Source organism: Rhinolophus ferrumequinum, chromosome 16, assembly GCF_004115265.2.
Source record: "Rhinolophus ferrumequinum isolate MPI-CBG mRhiFer1 chromosome 16, mRhiFer1_v1.p, whole genome shotgun sequence".
NCBI lineage: Eukaryota > Metazoa > Chordata > Mammalia > Chiroptera > Rhinolophidae > Rhinolophus > Rhinolophus ferrumequinum.
Window position 1 is genome coordinate 60,685,841 of NC_046299.1, and position 18,547 is coordinate 60,704,387.

An 18,547-nucleotide genomic window follows, 5' to 3' on the forward strand; every position below is an offset into this window, starting at 1 on the left:
CGAAAAACAAGGTTTTTACTAAGGTATAGATGCTGATTCGTGAGCATGTACTTTTGGGAGTGAAAGATGAATTCCTCAAGAATATTTATTCAAAAGAAAGGCAGAGGCCCATGAGTAAGGAACCCCTTAGTCTTGGAAACATAAGGTCACACAGAGACCCAAGCTGTCCATGGGACCTGCCCATCTCTGTGACGGCTAAATGAGAGGGCTCTGCCCAGAGGGACAAGTGTTCCCTCCATGCCACCATAGCCTTTAGGTCCAGTGGTCTTTCTCTCCTTTATGTGTCCTTGGTCTCCTTTCAGTGCTTGAAAGACAAAATTAGGTATAGAATTAGTTTCACCTTGGCAAGATTTGGGAGGATTTAGAATGTAGGGACTGGGCTGCTTTTTCTTAAGAAAATGGAGCCTTTTGGGAGTCCTGTCCAGATCCATCTGTCTGTTCAGATAATCTGGGGATGTCTGTCAGGTGTCTGCACCCCCGGCCTTTGGAGAAGTCTCTCATTGGTGCAGGGATGAGGAACAAGGGGCAGAATGACATTCTGCTCCCAGTTGCTAGAGGTTGAGATCTTGATCACACTCCTCAGGTCAGCCCTATCTGGGTCAAGGCTGACCGTGGAGGTTGTTTCTCTTATGAAGGCCATGAAGTCAGAGGGGAACCTTGTGACACAAAGGGAGGAGCTGGGAGCAAATGAGCATGGGGGTCTGGGGCCCCGGCTGTTGATCCTGGAGCTATAGAGATGACTGGGAAGTTCTTTGGAGAATGGTACCCACAGACCCTCTGAGAGCCAAATAGTGAGGAGCCACACTGTGGGTCCTTGAACAACGATAGCCCCTTAAGGCTGAGGTCTGAGCGCAGGGAAGAGACTTAGCTGAGGTCTGAGTGACTGTAGAGATGAGAAGAGAAACAAAGTCAGCTGCCATTTAAAAGGATGTTCATCCACTAGGTCAGGGGAACACTTCTCTGTGGAGCACGGCCAAAGTCTCGCCTAGGAGTTTTCCAAGAACTCACAGTTTCAAGGAAACTGTTAGGTTAACCCAAAATTAGAATTGCTTCTCAGCCTCCTGGTCAAAGTGGGGGACTCTTGATGTACAAGGGTAGGAGGGCATGCCTCCACCCTCAGGCATATCTGAGACCCACTTGGTCAGCAAAGTTGCACTTGAGACTGCCCTCACCACGGGACAGAATCCAGCTCCTGGTCGCAGCATGCCAGGTAGCATTTCTTTACCCCAGAGAAGAAGAGGGTAGGGAGCAAAGTCAAGTTTCATTATTAAACAACTTTAATCCAAATGCTGATTATTATTTGCAGTGTCTGAAGGCACAAAATATACCTAAAATGTATGGAATAGTCTAAACAGTTATAAATCCAAAGAGCAAAGCATGAAAAAAAACGATACATTCTGAGCTGACACAGAAATCTGAGTTGGGAAGAATTGTTTTTTTCGTTTTTCTAGAGAACTTACTTGAATTCCAATCATATGCCTCCATGCCATGGGTAGGGAATTTGAAAAATAACATGAACATTGTGAAGAATAACACCATGAGGTGTTAAGGGTTTTTTATAAGCAGGATACTTTTCTCTCAAAGATATGCTCTCTCTCTCTCTCTCTCTCTCTCTCGCTCTCTCGCTCTCTCGCTCTCTCTCTTTCTCATCACACATGGTTCCATCACTTTCCTCTCCCTGACACCCATTCTAAACAAAGCTGTCCAAGAAAACATCCACGGTATACCCCAGAAGACAGGTCATCTTGCAAGAAAAACAGACTTGGGTGTGAGATAAGGCAGTGAGACCACAATTTGATTAAAAAAATAGAGAGATATATATGAAAAATTGACCATCTAGGGCAGGGCCCCCAAAGTGCTGATGGAAAGAAAATGAAGCCTGATCTTCCTCCGGGGAACAACTGTAGCCCAGCTAGGCAGGCACCCCCGTGAGCGTGCACCCAGCTCCTGGCTCTACACGCGCTGATTGGAGAAACGTCAGTGGATCACCTGGTAGCACTGTCATCAGAACCGTCTCAGCATCCAGAGATAAATAACACAATTAGAAGCACTCTCCTCCTCAGGGTGCTTTCAGCTGACTGCGATGCAGCCATTCCTTACTGCTCAATCACGTAGCTCAGGACTTTAGGAAAGAAATCAATCCTGGGCTAGTTATCGCCTCAGAAACACATCTCTGGAGTAACTCTACAAGACTATAGGAGAGGCAATCAATAGGACTTTGTTTTTCTCCATGACCACAGACCAGGGCTCTCATCTCCCTGCTTACGGGTGGGGGAGGGAATCCCACCCTTCTCAGTGCCAGCTGTGGGCCGTGTCCACCCTCCTGGCTGGTTAAGAGAGCAGAATCACCTTGGTTTTCAGAATGAGAAGAGCTGGAGTGTTACAGCTCACAAATGACTCTGCTCCTAGTGGTTCTTTCTCTGGTTCTATAGTTTAATTGCCCCAGAAAGGGCAATGAGGGAGGAGGGCTATCAGGTTGTCTAAACTTAAAGAGCAGAGTTTCCCAGCAAGTTCCTAAATCAGGGACAGGCCTAGGAATCTGAGACGAAAAGATGCTTACAGCCACGATGGCCCCTGCTCAGGGCTCATCACAGCTGGAGGGCTTCTGGAGCTCAAGGAGGGCTGGCACAGCAGGGAGTGAGGACTGTGCTAGGTTCTGGCCCTGCCTGGCAGACTTTCCTCAGGGTTTAAGACCCAGAGACATCCTTTTATTTGGGGGTTACTTCCCCTGCAGATGGGAGATACTTGTCTTCATGTCACACAAAGTTATGCTATTCCCTCTCCAAGAGCCAAGGCTCCTTCAAACCTGACTGCACATGGTCTGGTCGATCTATTCCCAGCACTCCCAATCACCTAGAGCAGTAGTCTGCTCACCTGGGCCCTCCCTCCACGTCTTCAACAGCATCCTTTTACCTGAAACCACAATGCTTCTACTCCCTGCATCTGTGACCACACTGTCCTCTCTCACCTGGGACCTCTGGTCCCAAACCCAAGAGACTAGTCTCCCTCTACCTGGCCTCTCCTCCCACCACCTTACCTGGTCCACACACCATACCTTGCATCGCTCTGTACCACGGACTTCTCACTAGGCCAAAGCCACCTCTGCCCTGCCCGCTCCAAGGCAATGATGGGATCGCCCCCTTCTCTCATATTCTATCACTTGTTGATTTTTCCAGTTAGGAAAATAAAGTAAAAAAGAAGGCCAACAGTAGAGCATGTCGGCATCAAAGCCCTCAGAGACAATGACCTCGGTGTGGCCCTCCTCTCAGGCCCACATCGCACCGTGACACACAGTGGGGCGACTCCCGGGATGGCCACATGGCCCAGAGCCTCCTCGGTCCCTGGCTGACAGGAAGTTGATCACCCGACAGCACAGTGGCCCAGTGGGCCCGGCCAGCGCTGGCTCAAGGCTTACTCTTCATCTACCAGAACGGACTGAGGAGGAACAAGGGGCCAGGAGCAGCGGAAAGTGGGAGGAAACCGTGGGACACGGCAGCAAGCAGCATTTGGGGCTCCTCTAAAGCGACCTGCTCCTCATCCTCCTTCTCCCCAGCAGGAAGGGGCTCCCTATCTGATTGTCCCTCCTGCCCTCAGAAAGGCTCAGGAACAGGGGGCTTCTTTGGCACTTCAGAATGATCACAAGTAATTTGCCTTTTTATTCATATAGAACAAAATTTACAAAGTCATTCATACAGTTTTTGTGTGTTTTTTTTTTTTTACTGACTTCGAAAATTGGGAATATTCAAAATACACTTTTACCCCACTCCATTCTGTCATTATTTACACGTATGTACAAGAAAAGTGAAAGTCTTTGTGTGAGTGCGTGTGTGTGTGTGTTTGTGTGTGTGTGTGGTTTGTGTGGTTTCCTTGTATTAAAAAGCTCTGCTGGTCGGGTGGGTGGATGGGCGGGCAGGAGGGCAGGCGGTGTGGTCAGATGGAGGTGCCGTGGGAGGTGTCCAAGGCCTCTGGAAGGACGCCTCCAGGCACGGGCTGGAAGGACATGGGGATGGGGGTCTTCACGGGGCTCTGGCGGAACAGCCCCCCGTTGGGCGACCTGTGTTTGCACTGCATGGAGGGCATGGTGGCTGAACTGCTCAGTGGCAGCGGCAGGTTGCTGCTGGGCCCTGCCGAGAGTGTCCGGCTGGTGCCGTGGCTGCTTTGCTCCGGCAGGAAGGTGCTGACCGACAGCTGCGTGTTCTGGTACTCCCTCGTCGGCTCCAAGGCCTGGCCGGGAGCCAGGCCCCCCATCTCCAGTGCCGAGAGCTCTATGGACGCTGGCGAAATCTGCTTGTGAGCAATGTCTTCATCCATTAGACTGTTCATGCGCCGATGGACCTGCTCCAAGTTCACTTCTTTGTCCTGGAAGCAAAGCACAGGAAGGTCAGGCCCAGCCTTACCATGAGCCGAGGCTGGCTTTCTACAACTGTGGGAGGCGTGGAGACCCCAGGGCGTTCAGCCTGCCTCCATTGCTCCCACGTCCCCTCAGCTGTACGGCCAGCCCTCAGCTCTGGGAACCCAGTAACCTAGGACACTGCCCCTAGCTAGCAGAGACCCCGCAAGCCAGCCGTGGCAGCATATGCCTCCCTTTGCACTCCAGTTAGAATCATTGCCTTCACATCCAGTGATGCTTCGAAGAACTGGCAGAGACAGAAGGAGGAAGTTGTCCCGTGGGGTAGAAGGGAATGACCTTTGATCCCCTAATGTGCCCCATGCATTTACCATTTAGAATTTATAATGCTCAAAAGACTTGGTGTAATCACCCCCACCCGACACAGAGGAAGCTTGGATTCAGAAAGGCCAAGGAGCTCCTCAGAATCCCAACTCCAGCCAGGGGCAGAGGCGGCGCTTAGAAGCCTGGAGCAGAGAAGTGAAGTCCTGCCTAACCCTCAGGCCATGTTCTCCCTGAGTAAGACCTTCAGGGACGGGACTCGCCTCTCTCTGGAAGGCTCATGGGGCCTGGTTCCTAGATGGGGATGAGGGATGGGGACGGAGAACAAAGGCACTTCCCAGGGGTCTGCTGACTTTTCTGGCATCATGGGGCCTTGAGGCTGCCAGTATGGGTGACCCTCCCACCTGATCTCTCCGAATCGTGAATGGCATCAAGGAAATTGTTTTGTTTAGTGATTTGCTTAAGAAAGAAAACAGAACAAACGTTATTCTTTTCAAATAACTTAATGACTTGTCGACAATGTCAGAATAAACCAAGGACATCAAACTGCTTTAGAGTTCCCTAATAACAGAGGACAATGTAATCTACGTCCCCGTTTCCCCGGTGAGGAGGGGCCCAGGCCAGGTGCCCAGCAGAGGAGCCACAAGAGCTCCTCCGTGCCGTGTTAGAAGTTGCAGTCCTATTGCCAGGCAAGCTCATGCCAAAGCCGACACTTCCCTGATGTCCAACTCCCACAGACACAAGCGCCAGGTCGAAGCCACCGCAACACAGAGCCCTGCGGGCTGTCTGACATGCACACCGTGCAAAGGACCTAGCCCTCGCTTCCTCGTAGGGTGCTGAGAAAAACCAAGAAATGGAGAAGTCCTGAACGTGCTTTCAAAAGGAGAAACCAAACAACTCTAAGGGCCATTCCCATGGCTACTTTGAGCTCCCCTAGGTCTGGAAGGAGAGGATTTCCCTCAGGAATTGGGAACTCTAAATGCCTCCTTTGACTTCTGCCTAACGTGAGTGCCCAAACATGTGGCTGAGGCCCTTGAAGGCTCAACCCAGCCTTTCTCAGGCAAGGAGGCCATTTGTGCAGTTTACTTCTTGCTCCCAACATCCCCTGGGATAGAGAAAGCAGGGCCACTGCTCTCACCACACCTTTGGTGAGTTCCTGACTGGCTTCCAGTGTGACACCTGCTGTCTTTTCCCAGAACCTCTCCCCACACAAAAAATCTGACAACACCCATAAGACAATGGATAATTCTTTCCAGGCCAGAGGAAACCTGATAAAAAGAAATCCAACTTAATTGAGGGTGGAGGAGACTCTGGGGCATGTCTTGGTGTCACTGATGTAAAGGACATCAGAAATTATTGGCACAACCTGTGGGCAGAGCCAAGATTCCAGTGATCTGAAGCTCCACACAGCTGAACTCTGCTGGGTGATGCTGGGAGGCCATCTCCGACCTGAGGTCACCTCTGGGTGGCAAATGTCACGGGGGAAAGTGAGGAAAGTGGCTGGGGATGACTAGACTGCTACTTTACCCAAGTAAATATGATGCATGCAATGTCTTTCACGGATTCATTCAACAGTCTGTAAAATATATAACAAGACAAATTCAATGTGTCTCCTTAATTAGCTTCCAGCATGGTCGATCCAGCTCTATTAACCTTTTCTTTATGGTTTATTTATGTTTTGTTTTTATTCTTGCCTGTGAAGTAATTTTTAATAGCATTTTTTAACTGTTATGTTGGGTACTGGCTGTTTTAGGGCCACTCAGGAACAATTACCTGATCTCAGAAGACCATTGTTTATTTGTTTTGGGGAAATTACTTTTTCCTTCCTGGATGAGATTCTTGCAAGTGCCCTGACCACCTGTAAGCCAACGGCAGGACCACAACCCAAGCAAGGACATTACAACTGAATCTGGATCCTGAACGAAGAGATAAAGAGACAGAAATGGTTGATGTTCCACCTATTACAACAGTAGTGCTTCAACAAACTTTCTACTCCATGTCCGTCCTCCTGGATCTTGCCCTCAGCCCTCTGGACAAGCCTTGACTCCTGCCCATCACCAGCCTGCTTCTCTAGCTTTCTCATGGCTGCTACGAATCCCTGATAAGCTCATGACACAACTCCTTCATCTGCATTCGCCAAAGTCATTGCCAGAGCTGTGTCGGTAAATATTGGTATCTAGGGGCTATTTTCATTTCAAAATGTATGAGAGGCGTACAAGACGTGTACTAGAGAGCCTGGGAGCTGGAGAAACTGAGAGAGCATTTCAGACACTCTCGGGGCTTAATAATATAACTTTTCCTTCTCTTTGCAGCCAGCAAAGTTTAAAGAAGGTTGGCAAGCTCAGTGCCCCTTCTGGCAGAGCCTTTAGTTTCCATTGAAGGAAAACTGATGACCAAGTGGGCCTGGGAAAAACTGGTTAGTTGCATAATCTTTCCTTCTCCTCCTTCCTAGTTTCCTTTCAGGGCTTTACGGATTCCACTGGGTATGGAAAGAAATAAAGTTTAAGAGTGGACTAACTTAAAGTGGGAGGCAAATGTCTTAGTCCTGCATGCGTTCACTCTGGATTGGCATTTAGAACAAAGGGCTTGACTCTTTTTCGTATTCACATGAGCACTGGGCCAGGGTTCAGGAGATGCTCCGCGTTTTGCTGGGGTCTAGAGATAGAAAATTGAAAACTTCCTGTTACATAAGACCACAGGGAGGCAGAGAGTTGAGAGTGGGGACAAAGTGAAAGAAGCTCTCCACCTAATACCAGGGAAACAAACATAAGGAGAGCTTTGGGGGAAGACCCACCAACCAAAATCCTCTGAAGGAAAATGTGAGCAAAGGTCTCTGAGATGAAATCCTTCACCGGTGAAGCACAAGGAGAAGGAGGCTTGGAGTGGACGGGGGAGGAGTATTGCACAGTGGTAGGGCTCGGCACCGATCTAGCAGAATAATCACAGCTGTGAAGAGCTGATCAGGTAACATCAAAGCCTCGAGAATACAGACCAACCCAGAGTGTGGTTGTGGAAACAGCCCCATTACCCTCGAGGTAGTAGTTTTGGAAGAAAGAGCTTGAATCAATGGTTTATTCAATCCATCTATATTTTTTCTTGCCTCAAATTCAGGACAAACGAAGCAGTTCTAAGAAGGACTGCAAAGCTGTGCAGTGGTTGTCGCTCCCTACTTGAGATTATTCATTAATCTATACCTGTGTATGTCAGGATGCAGAGAAAATGTCCACACCACCTGAACAAACTTTCCAGGGGCACCTTCCCACCCAGAATGACAGTCAAGAAATTCATCCTCTCTGCACCAATGGAACGTCATTCTATCCAATTTCTGTTCCTGCTGATAGCCCCAACACAAAGCAAACCCTGGAAGAAGGGGGTGCGGTCGTGAGCTTCCTGTATTTGTTGTTTCACTGGTCAAGCAAATGAGTGCAACTAAAGCAAACACCACCGTATCCTCTCTGGAAAACACATGCAGCATGTTTCCGAGTCTCCCCACGTGTCCTCCCAGCTTCCTGCTTCCACGACTGTCTAGGGGCCAGAGCTGAAGTGCAGGGAACTGAAGAAAACCACTGTGTTTGGAAATCCTGGGAGCAATATCTTCTTGGATCACCTGGGGCCACAGATTTGGCGCACACTAAATCATTTTTGGTGGCCCCCTGGCTAGGGAAAGAGGAGGCAGAAATAACCTGCCTAACCAAGGAAAGACGCAGGGGTGATCTGAATAATTATCTATATTTTAGACAAAATGGGGCATTCTATTATGTTATGCAAATTCAAATAATGGACTTTTTTATGTGAGCTACATCAGTTTATACCCTCATTATCTCAAGGTTTTGGTGTTCAACCAGGTAATGACAGCTGTGAAAAGAGACTTGGAAACTTGCTGCTGCCTTCATTAATTTACTGTAGGTAACTGACCTAATCAAATATCCCTGAATATGACATAAAATTTACTGACTAAGTTTATCCATGAATCCGGCTGAATTCTAGCTCTGCGTTTCTCACCTCATATTAAAAATGACGACAGATGCACCAACAGAGGTTACTGGGGACTCTCTCCCAGGCATAGTCTTGCAGAGAGATAAAGTTCTGTAATTAAGCCACTGTTCACCAATGTGGAAATAATACAGTGTATTGGAAAACGGTAATTAACTAAACTATCATCTATGCAACAGCCAGTCACACGTGGGACTCGTTAGAACTGATTTTGGCATCCAACGGCTCCTACTTTAAGTTGGGCAGAAACAAAATGTACTGAGGGACTTGCCACATGACTGGCATTGTGGGAGACATCCTTGAGACCAACCAAGTGGTAAATGAGACCCAACGGCTGGTAGAAACACCATCAATGTGATCTTAAGTGTTGCTCTGAAGACTTGCCCAAAGGGCTGGGCTGGGAGTCTGAGAGCAAAGGTTGGGTAAGAGCAAAGAAGCTGGAAGTTAAGTCAGTAAAGTGATCTCAGGAGATGATAGGCAGTGTTTCAGAGCATGATAAGAAAGAGTCCTGATGGGCTCAACTGCATAAGTGGTAAGGGAGGGCGATGAGAGGAGGGAGCTAACGAACACGTCCTATCGTAAGGGACTGGAACAGGTGTCCACGGGGGCACCAAGGCTTGGGGTGCAGAGTCTTGCTCCAGGTTACACAACTCCATGGTAAGGGGAACATCGGGATTGGAGCCCACATCTGCCCAGCTCCCATACCTGGGCTGTGTGTTCTCAATTTCCACTTGGAAGTGTGGTATAGAACAGTGTTTTCACCCTTGCCAGGACATCAAAGCACATGTGGAGTTTCTAGAAATTACAGTTGTTCAGATCTACCTCATGTAGTCCTTTGGGGAGCCCAAGCATCTGTACTTCTAAAAAGCTCCAGGATTAATCACCTCTGATGCACAACAAAAAGTGAAAGCCATTGATCCAGCTGCAATGATTTCCACAACAAGTTAACATTAATAACGTTTTCTTTCTAGAAGCCCAGACTGGTTCATTCATTCGATAAACACTTTTGAGCTCCTACTACCAGATGAGCTAATGTCCTTGGTAAAACATCTATCTCGGTCCCTGGCACATAGAAGGTGCTCAATACTTCAGTTATATTCATCATCCCTTAACGAGAGGTTCCAGTGTTCCGGGTACTAGGTGAAATGATGGGGATGCAGAGGTGGAGGTGCCAGCACAGACAGGCAGGTACACCATTAGTGGCGATGCAGAATCACCCCCAGCATGAATGTGTACACAGGGAGGTGGCCCGTGGAGGGGGGCAGGGGGTTTTATAGAGGGGTGTCGTGTCTGAGCTGGTGTTGAGATACACACTGATGTATGATAAGTGCTCAGGCCTTCTTACTGGAAGATCCTGGGCTAAGGGCTGAGACATACACTTACTATCCTTAGCCTCACGCTAAGCACTCTTACACCAGCAGTGTAGACATTAGGCCAGACTCAGTTTTCAGCAGAAGAGAAAAACTGGGGTTCAGGAGATGCAAATGCCCAGCAAGGAGCCAGGATCCTAGCCCAGGGGAGAATTCTCAGTTACCATCTTCATTCTCCAAACCCTGTGAAAACTGCTAGGTAGGAACTCCTGCTGCTGTGTGCACCTGAAGGAAGGCCCAGTAGCAGACACTTCATTCATAGAGCAGTTCTGCCCACATCACTTCTGAGTCCCACTGCCCCAGGGATAAGGAGGCCTTCCTCAAATGGTGCTGAAGAGCCTCACGGAGAGTCTCATCACAAGGTCCTTTAAGGGAGTAGCCCCTTGGCCACCACTCACTAAGCAAGTCCCATGGGGCAGGTGCTGCGTAAGGCACGTGGCACACCTTCCCTCTTTGAAGCTCAGGGCAACACTGTGAAGTTGGCATAAATGAAGAGGGAAAGGCACAGGAGAGAAATCTCTACATGCAGTTGAAGAAGCATCAGAAGAGTGGAGGCAAGGGAGGGTGCCGAGGCACAGGAAGTGTCCCTCAGATCACACCTTCCACAGAGAGCAGGAGTACAGGGTGGGGGCATGCAGACAGAGGCCGCCCCTTGGCCACAACTGTGGGGCCTGGCTGCTCCTCCACCACTGCTGCCTGGGTGGCCTCTGTCAGCTCCTGTCTGCTGCAGAATCAGGGGCCAGGGAGGGCAGGCCAGGCAGGAAGCCACAAGAATGCCAAGCTTCCAGCCCAGTGATGGATGATTCATCCCCCACCCCTCATGTCATCTCCCATTTGTGCAGTTCTCATCTTTATTTCATGAATATCTTATTCTCAGAGCAATGACTCCTCTTCCCCCATAAATCTAGCGGGTGGCTCTTTACTGCATCCACCGAGCTTGGTGTACTCACCTGCACTGTGTAACTATATAATCGTTTGATTCCTTAGAAGAACATATGAGCTTAAATCCAGGTGAATATCAAGGGGTTGAATGCACATTACTACTCTTCCTCAAGTACGGGTCTACACTCTGAAGACATCTCAGCACAAGCCATTAAACATGACCAGGACTCCACCCAAAGACAAGTCTCTGGCTCTTAATAAGTATGGCCAATGCCCCAAAATAAAGCATTCTAAGATGAACCAGACATTCGCACCTAATTGCAAATGCTGCTCCATAAAACCCAGGCAATGAGTAACAGAAAGTTGGTCTGGATTAAATACCCTCATTATTTGTTGAAGGTTTTACATATGCTTCTAAAATCCTATTGATTCTAACCCTTTCCCGGTTCCTACTCCCTATGTGATGAGGTCCAAAGCCCCTGGCATTGAAGTCCTTCAGAGCTTCTCACTCCAGCACCATCCACTCCCATCCCCTTGCTGGCATCAATACTCTAGCGTCCAGGGCTCTGGGAGGTGTGATAACTTCGTTTACCCCCATGCTGTTCACCCCACCTAATAGGCAACTTCCAATCTCATCCCAACTCAAGGATATGTACCAACCCTTCAACACTCAGCTCTAACAACCCCAAGCCCTAAACTCGTCACAAACCGGTACCCCTACCCCTGAGGACCCTGCCATGCCTTGGCTGGCGGGGTGCCCCTCAGAATTTGATAGGACCAGCTGCTCACTTCAGGGCAGCTCTGATCAACAGGATGGTGACAGCCTGGCCGACTTCTCAGCCCTGTCTGCCTATGTGGAGGTAAGTCCCCTGAGGGCAGCGGCTGTGTCCCTACAGGTGTACTTACTAAAGGAAGAAGAAGAAGGAGGGAGAAACTTCATCTGAAAATCAGAAACCATAAAGACAGGAAAAAGATGGAACATTTCCTTCTTGTACCATGCAACACCCAAAGAGGCTGGAGGAAAGGCAGCTACTGCTTTTCCAAACTGCCTCTGCATGTGTTCTCATTCTTATCCAGAAGCAGGTTGGTGGCCTGGGCAGAAAGTTCCACATTTTGTAAGCAGGACCAATGTATTTCATCCTCACCTCTTGTGCCTGAGGTCCTGGGCTTATGCAGAAGTCAGAATGGAAGATAGAATGCTTTCCTGAGAAGAAGGGAGCTGTTCCCCTCAGTTGGGTCATCCCCTTTGTCTCCTCTCTTTTCTTTCTCTGTCTTTCTCTGTCTCCCTCTCTTTTCACCTCTGCCTTTTTTGTCTCTCTCTCTCTCTCATACACACACACACACACACACACACACACACACACACACACACACACACTAACAATTCATTCTGGGCTGTCCAGGCTGCGCTTATCCCTAAACATCAAACTAGAGGATGTGAAGGAACATGACTGAAAGCAGACAAGGACATCCAATCCCAAGAGAAGGATGGCCTCTCCCTGGACCTGACTCACAAAGGACATTCTGGAGGGCTGAGCCTGAGCCTGTGTTCCCTGAGTCCCCACTCTGCCCACACCATCCCAAGACAGCGTCTCCATGACAGTACAGTGCTTGCCAACCTGGAGAATCTCTCCTGCTGTCCTGATCCAAGGGGAATTTGCACAGAAAAAAATCAGGCTCTGGGCTTAGGTAAAAACAAAACAAATAAACAAACAAAAACAGACTGGATGCAATGTGAGCTGGTCCTCCCTGGTCCCATGAGGAGTAGCTCCAGGACCACGCCACCCTGGCTGCCGGCTGATGCTTCTGCATAGAGACCTGGGCGGTGAGAAACAGATGAAAGGTGCCTCGGCCATGGCGAGGAGGGGGAGGTGGCCGAGGGAGATATTTGCGGCTCTTCCATAAAACTACTCATCAGAATAATTCACTGCCATTTCCAGTAACTTCATAGAAAATTGTCCAATAGCAAAAGAAGTTTGGTCCACAGGACCATTTCTTAAATATCTCCTTCCTTCTGTCCTGTGGTCCAGGGGTGATAGGAGAGCCACCAAGGCTGTGAGAGATGCAAGTCGCATGTCCTTACGTGGAGGGATACAGAAGGTACGAGAGGAAATGTCCCCCGAACATTGCTGACATACTGAATCGAACAGCAAGCTCCTCCCAGCAAAACCTAAGTGTGATGACGGACAGCTCACTGCCTGGTATGAGTGGAGAGTCTGTCCCCACCCCACCCCTCCCAGGGGCTCCACCACAGACTGATGCACGGGGTGTGACCAGTCTCTCCAGGTGCCAGACATGGTGGCCGGGGCCTGCGCTGTCTCTTTGGATTTGGCGCTGGTTACTTTACTCTTCTTATTTGAAATGCGTATCTGTTGTCGCCACATAAACCATACGTGGAGCTGTGACTCTAGAAGTAGCTGAGGTGTATGTGGCCTGCAGTGCCAGCCCTCTGATGGAGTGGCTGGCCTTGTGCTAGGATGCCTGCGTGTAGGTTTCTGCCCGTGGAGCAGCGTCACCAAACAACATTCCTTGCCACCCTCCCTTAGAGGAGTTGTGTGCAGGTGGACCTTAATGAAGGCTTCATATTTAAAAATGAAGTTAATAAAGAGCTTGAAGAAGAGCAAACACCTGATGAAAAGGAAGTGTCAAGGGCAGAATCAGGAAGGGAGTTTTGCCCAGAACCTGGACTCTGGACAGAGCCACAATGTTCCCTGTGCTGGGTATGGCTGGAGGGAAGTGGGCAAGGCTAAGCCTTGTAAGGAAGAGCGAGAGAAGAAGGAAGGGATGATGGGATGGGCAGGGCCCGGTCCCCCCCACGTGCTGGGACAGCAGTCCCCATGGCCCTTGGGGAGAAGCCACAGAGAAACAGGAAGGAATCTGGTCTCCTCTCTTACCGTACAGTTGGTGTCTCCAGGTCAGGGTGGAGGCCCAGGGGTGGGCGGGGTGGGGAAGGGCTCTCTGGCGCTGCCCATGCTGTACCCGCTCTATAGTCAAAATCAGGACTTCAGTGGCCACGGCTGGTACCTTGGCACTTTGTTCAAGCATGAAAATGTCCCTTACATTTGTCCTCTGGCTTTAAAACCAAGATACAATGACAACACCATCCCCCACTATAAAACAATGTTGCTCCAGACAAGTGACTTGGGTAAATACTAACTGGAAGAAAACCACCTGCCGAGTGGCCGAGTGGGACTCTCCTGCCTCTAGGCTGCAGAAAGGAGAAGCAGGACCCAGGGCACGGACCTCTTTGGGGGTCTCCTGGTGGCAGCGGTTGCTATTCCACCACAACTCCAGGGCGGCCACCAGGCAGGCAAGGAGGAGGCCAATAGCCAGGATGCAGAAGACACCGGCGAAGCTGTGCAGTTTGAGGGACTTGCCGTCGGCCTGGGCGCTGGTGTGGCTGCTGAGGTCGCAGCGGCCTGTGTGCGGCCACCACTTCTGCTTGAGCACATCCAGGTCCCCAGTGTTTTGCAGCTCCAGGATCCTACAAGATACAACCCACATGAGCCACACCGCCGGCCTCATCAACACACCACCACGGGGGTTCCTGGCCCCTTCCCCACCGTGCTGCGTCCCCACACCCCTCAGATATCGCTGAACCATCGCAGCAGCTCTCTGCTTCTGCTTCTCCCCTCCCAATCCGTTCACTCCGCAAGCAGAGTGGTCTTCCCAAAATCCACATCGGGTTTTCTCACTCTCCTCTAAAGCCTCGATGCCCTCTCCCGACCTGGCCCACTGTCCATGGTAAAGTCCAATCACAAAGCACATAAGGACCCTTCACATGGGATCCTAGGACAAACTCTGAGCATGAAATCAGGAAATCCAGAAATGAAGGAGGGACACACTCGGACTTAGGACACTCATGCTTCTCTTTCAAACTTCAATACGTCTCTCCCACTAGGATTCACCATATCATTCATTCATTCCATTAAAGGGGCATCTGCGTTGTGCCAAGTACGGTGCTCAACATTGCTGAGCTTATGGTGTAGAGACACACACACGGACATTAGAAGAAGTAGATGTGGAGACGGAAGCTGTGACCAACACAACAAAATGAACATGGGGTCTAGGAATTGGTTTATTGGGAGGGACGACCTCCTCAAGGAGGTGAGAGGAAAATGGAAACCTGAAGGATGGTTAGTCATAAAATAGCTCCCTGTCACCTAGCACGTTCTGTGTGTCAAGAAGTATCCTATGTGCTTGACAAATAGTGTGTCACACTCATGTCAACCCGTCGAGATGGTTACCTCCCTTTTCCCATTTTTACAGAGAAGGAAACTGAGACAGAGAGAGATAAAATATCTTGCCAGTCACTTTGAGGCTGGCAGGGTTAGCATTCAACGAGGAGAAGGAAGAACCTCCGTAAGACTAGACCCATGTTTGAAAGCCTCATCTGGGGTAAATGCCCGGATGTCTGAGAAGCTGAAATGTGGCCCATGAGACTGCAGAGTGGAGTGTGAGAAGGAGGACAGTGAGATGAAGAGTCAGAGCAGGCAGAGCCAAGAACATGGGCTCTGAGAGGGCGGAAGGGAGTTTGCATTTTATCCTGTGTGCAAAGAGGGGGCAACCCCTCTGCTCTCATATTCCCCAGGTGGCTGGATGGCAGTTTTCCTTTACTGTGGTGTTTTATGGGCTCCCTCTATAACCCAGGCGTCTGAGCAGTGAGCTAGTGTAGCTGGTAGCCTCCCGGCTCCTCACATCCAAGCTTTTCCATTTGGGGAGGGGGCTCCTTAAGCCCAGTCTCTGGCAATGTGTTCAGCTGACACCACCTTCTGGACCTCTCTGAGCCCTCTGGGTATACACAGTTTGACAGCAGTGGTTCTTTAAAGCCAAGAGAAATTCACTGCCAACTGGTCAGTTGAGCAGTCTCTGCCCTGGGTTTGCATTGCAGGCCAGCTGTGAGCACAGGCTGAGGCTGAGATCAGTGACCGTGCACAGGCTGTGACTGGTGGACAGGGAGGGTGACAGCCTGGAGGGGGTTCCCTGACCTGTCGGCCTCAGGGGTCCAGGATAGCATGGCCTCTCGATGCTGGGAACAGCCTGACTCAGTGCAAACAGTAGGCTTTGTAAGCACCAGATGTCGGCTGGCTGTCCCCGGACAAGCGACTTGCCCTGTTAACCTCGGCTTCCTCATCCTGGCCACATTGTCCCACGATCCCCGCTATGTGCACTGATCCTTTGGGACGGGGGCTGTGTTTTACTCTCCATGTTTTCTGCTGAGCAAGCACAGTGGCCAGCACAACTTGGGCTATCAGTGGGTGTTTGTTGCATCAATAAATGTGTGAACATATTCACTGAATATTGAAAATGGACCTAAACTAACATGGCCATAGTGAGATAATTAGATAAAGTCCATTAAGTGCCCAGGGTGCAGATCAGCACAAAAGACTTGGCATGTGGCTGCACAGGTAGGAGCTTGGTCCTTGAGACAAACCCATGATTTACACGTTGCATTTATGTGGCGTGGGGGTCGTCCTCAGTATCCGCTGAGGCCATAGGTCTCTCACATGGATATCCCGATTATCTGGGCAGCTGTAGTGTCCCACTACCTCCGTGTGGCTTAGGACATGTGAGGGAAGCTTCATGTCTGTACGTCCACTGGCTCATGATGACTAGCCATTAATTAAGTCTCTGCTGGCAGGTCCAAGCAGGCTGGGCCTCCGGCAGTTACAAGAATCCAGGGCGGGATATGCAGGACCTCAGGGCCTTCAAGAAGACTCATGATCGAAGAACTGACTCACCACGGAGAGACAGCTGAGCATCGTGTTTATCGGCACAGGTTCTGCTCTGAGGGGTGTCAGCTCTAACCCAGACTCTGCCATCACTCGAGCCCTGTTATGAAACCTCTCAGCTTTAGCTCTCTCATCACTAAAATCTGAGCTCATAACAAATGCACCTACCTCACAGAATTATTGTGACCAAATGAAAAGAGGGAACACATGCAGACCACTCAGCTCGAGGTCTGGCAAGTAACGAGGGCTCCATCCAAGCTGGTTAATACTCTGGTCGCAATCTGACGACCATATTGACCAGCAGCCCTACAGTCCAGTGCTGACATGCGCTGCCTTTTACTGAGAACATGGAGGAGACTGATCAATCTACATTCTTTTCATCCTCATAACAGCCTGCAAAGTAGGTTCTACTACGTCTGTTTTACCTATTGTAGACCTGAGGCTCACAATCTATTGCAACCAACTTGCCCATTAGAAAGTGGTTGCAATTAGAAAGTGGTAAAGCTCCTCTTCAGAACTGGGTCATGCTGACCCGGGAGGCCATGCCCTTTCCAGAACACCAGGCTGCTAAGTGCCATCAGCCTGCTCTCTGAGACTCAGGCTCTGGCCTCAGGGATGGTGAGACTCTAGCCCAAGTCGGGCTGTGGGGCCAGATCCCCACTCTTTTGCTTGCTGGCGGCAGTATCAGGAAGGCTGCCTAATGTTGCTGATGCATCTCTTTTTGCTGCTCTTTATAACTGCATGTATTTTTTATGCCCAATATTATTCTAGGAAGAATGTAAGGCAATTTATAGGAAAACAACGAATAAAATAAAAATCAAAAGAAAATTTAAATGTAAGCAACTGAGGAAAGATAAAACAAGTCACAGGCACAAAATGAGTCCTAAAACGAGGCTAAACTGATGCACACCATAATACTCTATACCGCTTATGAGGAAGCCAGAGCAATAACGGCCACCTCCTGAAGCCAGTTGTTCTATTTTCCAGACAGATATAATTGCAGGTGCTTTCCTCCAGTCAATAGCTGTGGAGCCTGCTACACACTAGGTACTCTATAAACGGCTATCGAGTCGCTGAACATTTATTGAATGCCCACTCCGCATGCGATGGTCCACAAATGGGCGACAGCTCTCGGCCTCAGCCACACACAGCTGTAGTCCATAGACCCTGTCCTCTGCCACAGCCAGAAGGCATATCCTCAGTCAAAGAAATAGCTTAGTTCCCAGGATGAAGGGAAAGAAGGTCACCGCAGTTCCACATAAGCCTGGGATTTGCTATTTACACGGGACCCTTTTTCTGTAAATGGCAAGGCACATTGCTTCCTGGGCCTGCCTTTTGCTCCTCGCAGGCATGCCTTAACTGGGGACAGCTCACAGTTCTGTAGGCACCTGCCACAGAGCCTCGAAAAGAGCCACTGGCAGCTGTGAATGGGCAACGTGAGGTCTGAGCAGCCCCGCAAGTAGACACCCATCTGCCCAGGCCCGGACGGGGAGGATGCTTCCAACCCAGGAGGGGCTCCACACGCCACAGAGACAGATGACAATACTTCAGGAGGCCAGCACGGTCCACTGGGGACATTTACCTGCAGTCACAGAGCACACGGACTTCTGATGAAAGTAAAGAGTAATAAATCATTTCTTGCCAGAATACCAAGGAAACTGAACAGGCTACTTTTCTTTGTGGTGACCCATGGAGTCGGGGCAGCAGCCCACAGGGTCTCTATTGGGAGAAATTTTGAATAGAGCCTCAAGGTCAGCAAGCATCATAAGGCACAGGCCTGTTGCAGGCAAGCCTGCCCCCTGGGACCCCACAACCCAACACTGGCCCTGGTCCATTGCACTCTGGAGCCGTGCAAAGGACATCAAATTCCTTCTGCACCCAGAAAGTCTTACGATATTGGG

At 49.8% G+C, this 18,547-nt stretch overlaps 1 protein-coding gene across 2 annotated transcripts in view; it reads right to left on the bottom strand.

The window, feature by feature from the left end:
- Nucleotides 1–1,276: 1,276 nt before the first annotated feature.
- GRID1 (glutamate ionotropic receptor delta type subunit 1) overlaps nucleotides 1,277–18,547 on the bottom strand; it is a 697,974-nt gene continuing 680,703 nt past the window's right edge. The window contains exons 15-16 of one of the 2 annotated variants that reach the window (XM_033131343.1): nucleotides 14,158–14,398; nucleotides 1,277–4,359 (exon numbers count right to left, since the gene is read on the bottom strand). In XM_033131343.1, the coding sequence (XP_032987234.1) occupies nucleotides 3,931–4,359; nucleotides 14,158–14,398 (670 nt within the window). In that variant the 3' untranslated portion in view covers nucleotides 1,277–3,930. Of the gene's footprint in view, nucleotides 4,360–14,071; nucleotides 14,399–18,547 lie in introns of both variants that reach the window. The other variant, XM_033131344.1, reaches the window with a different exon arrangement.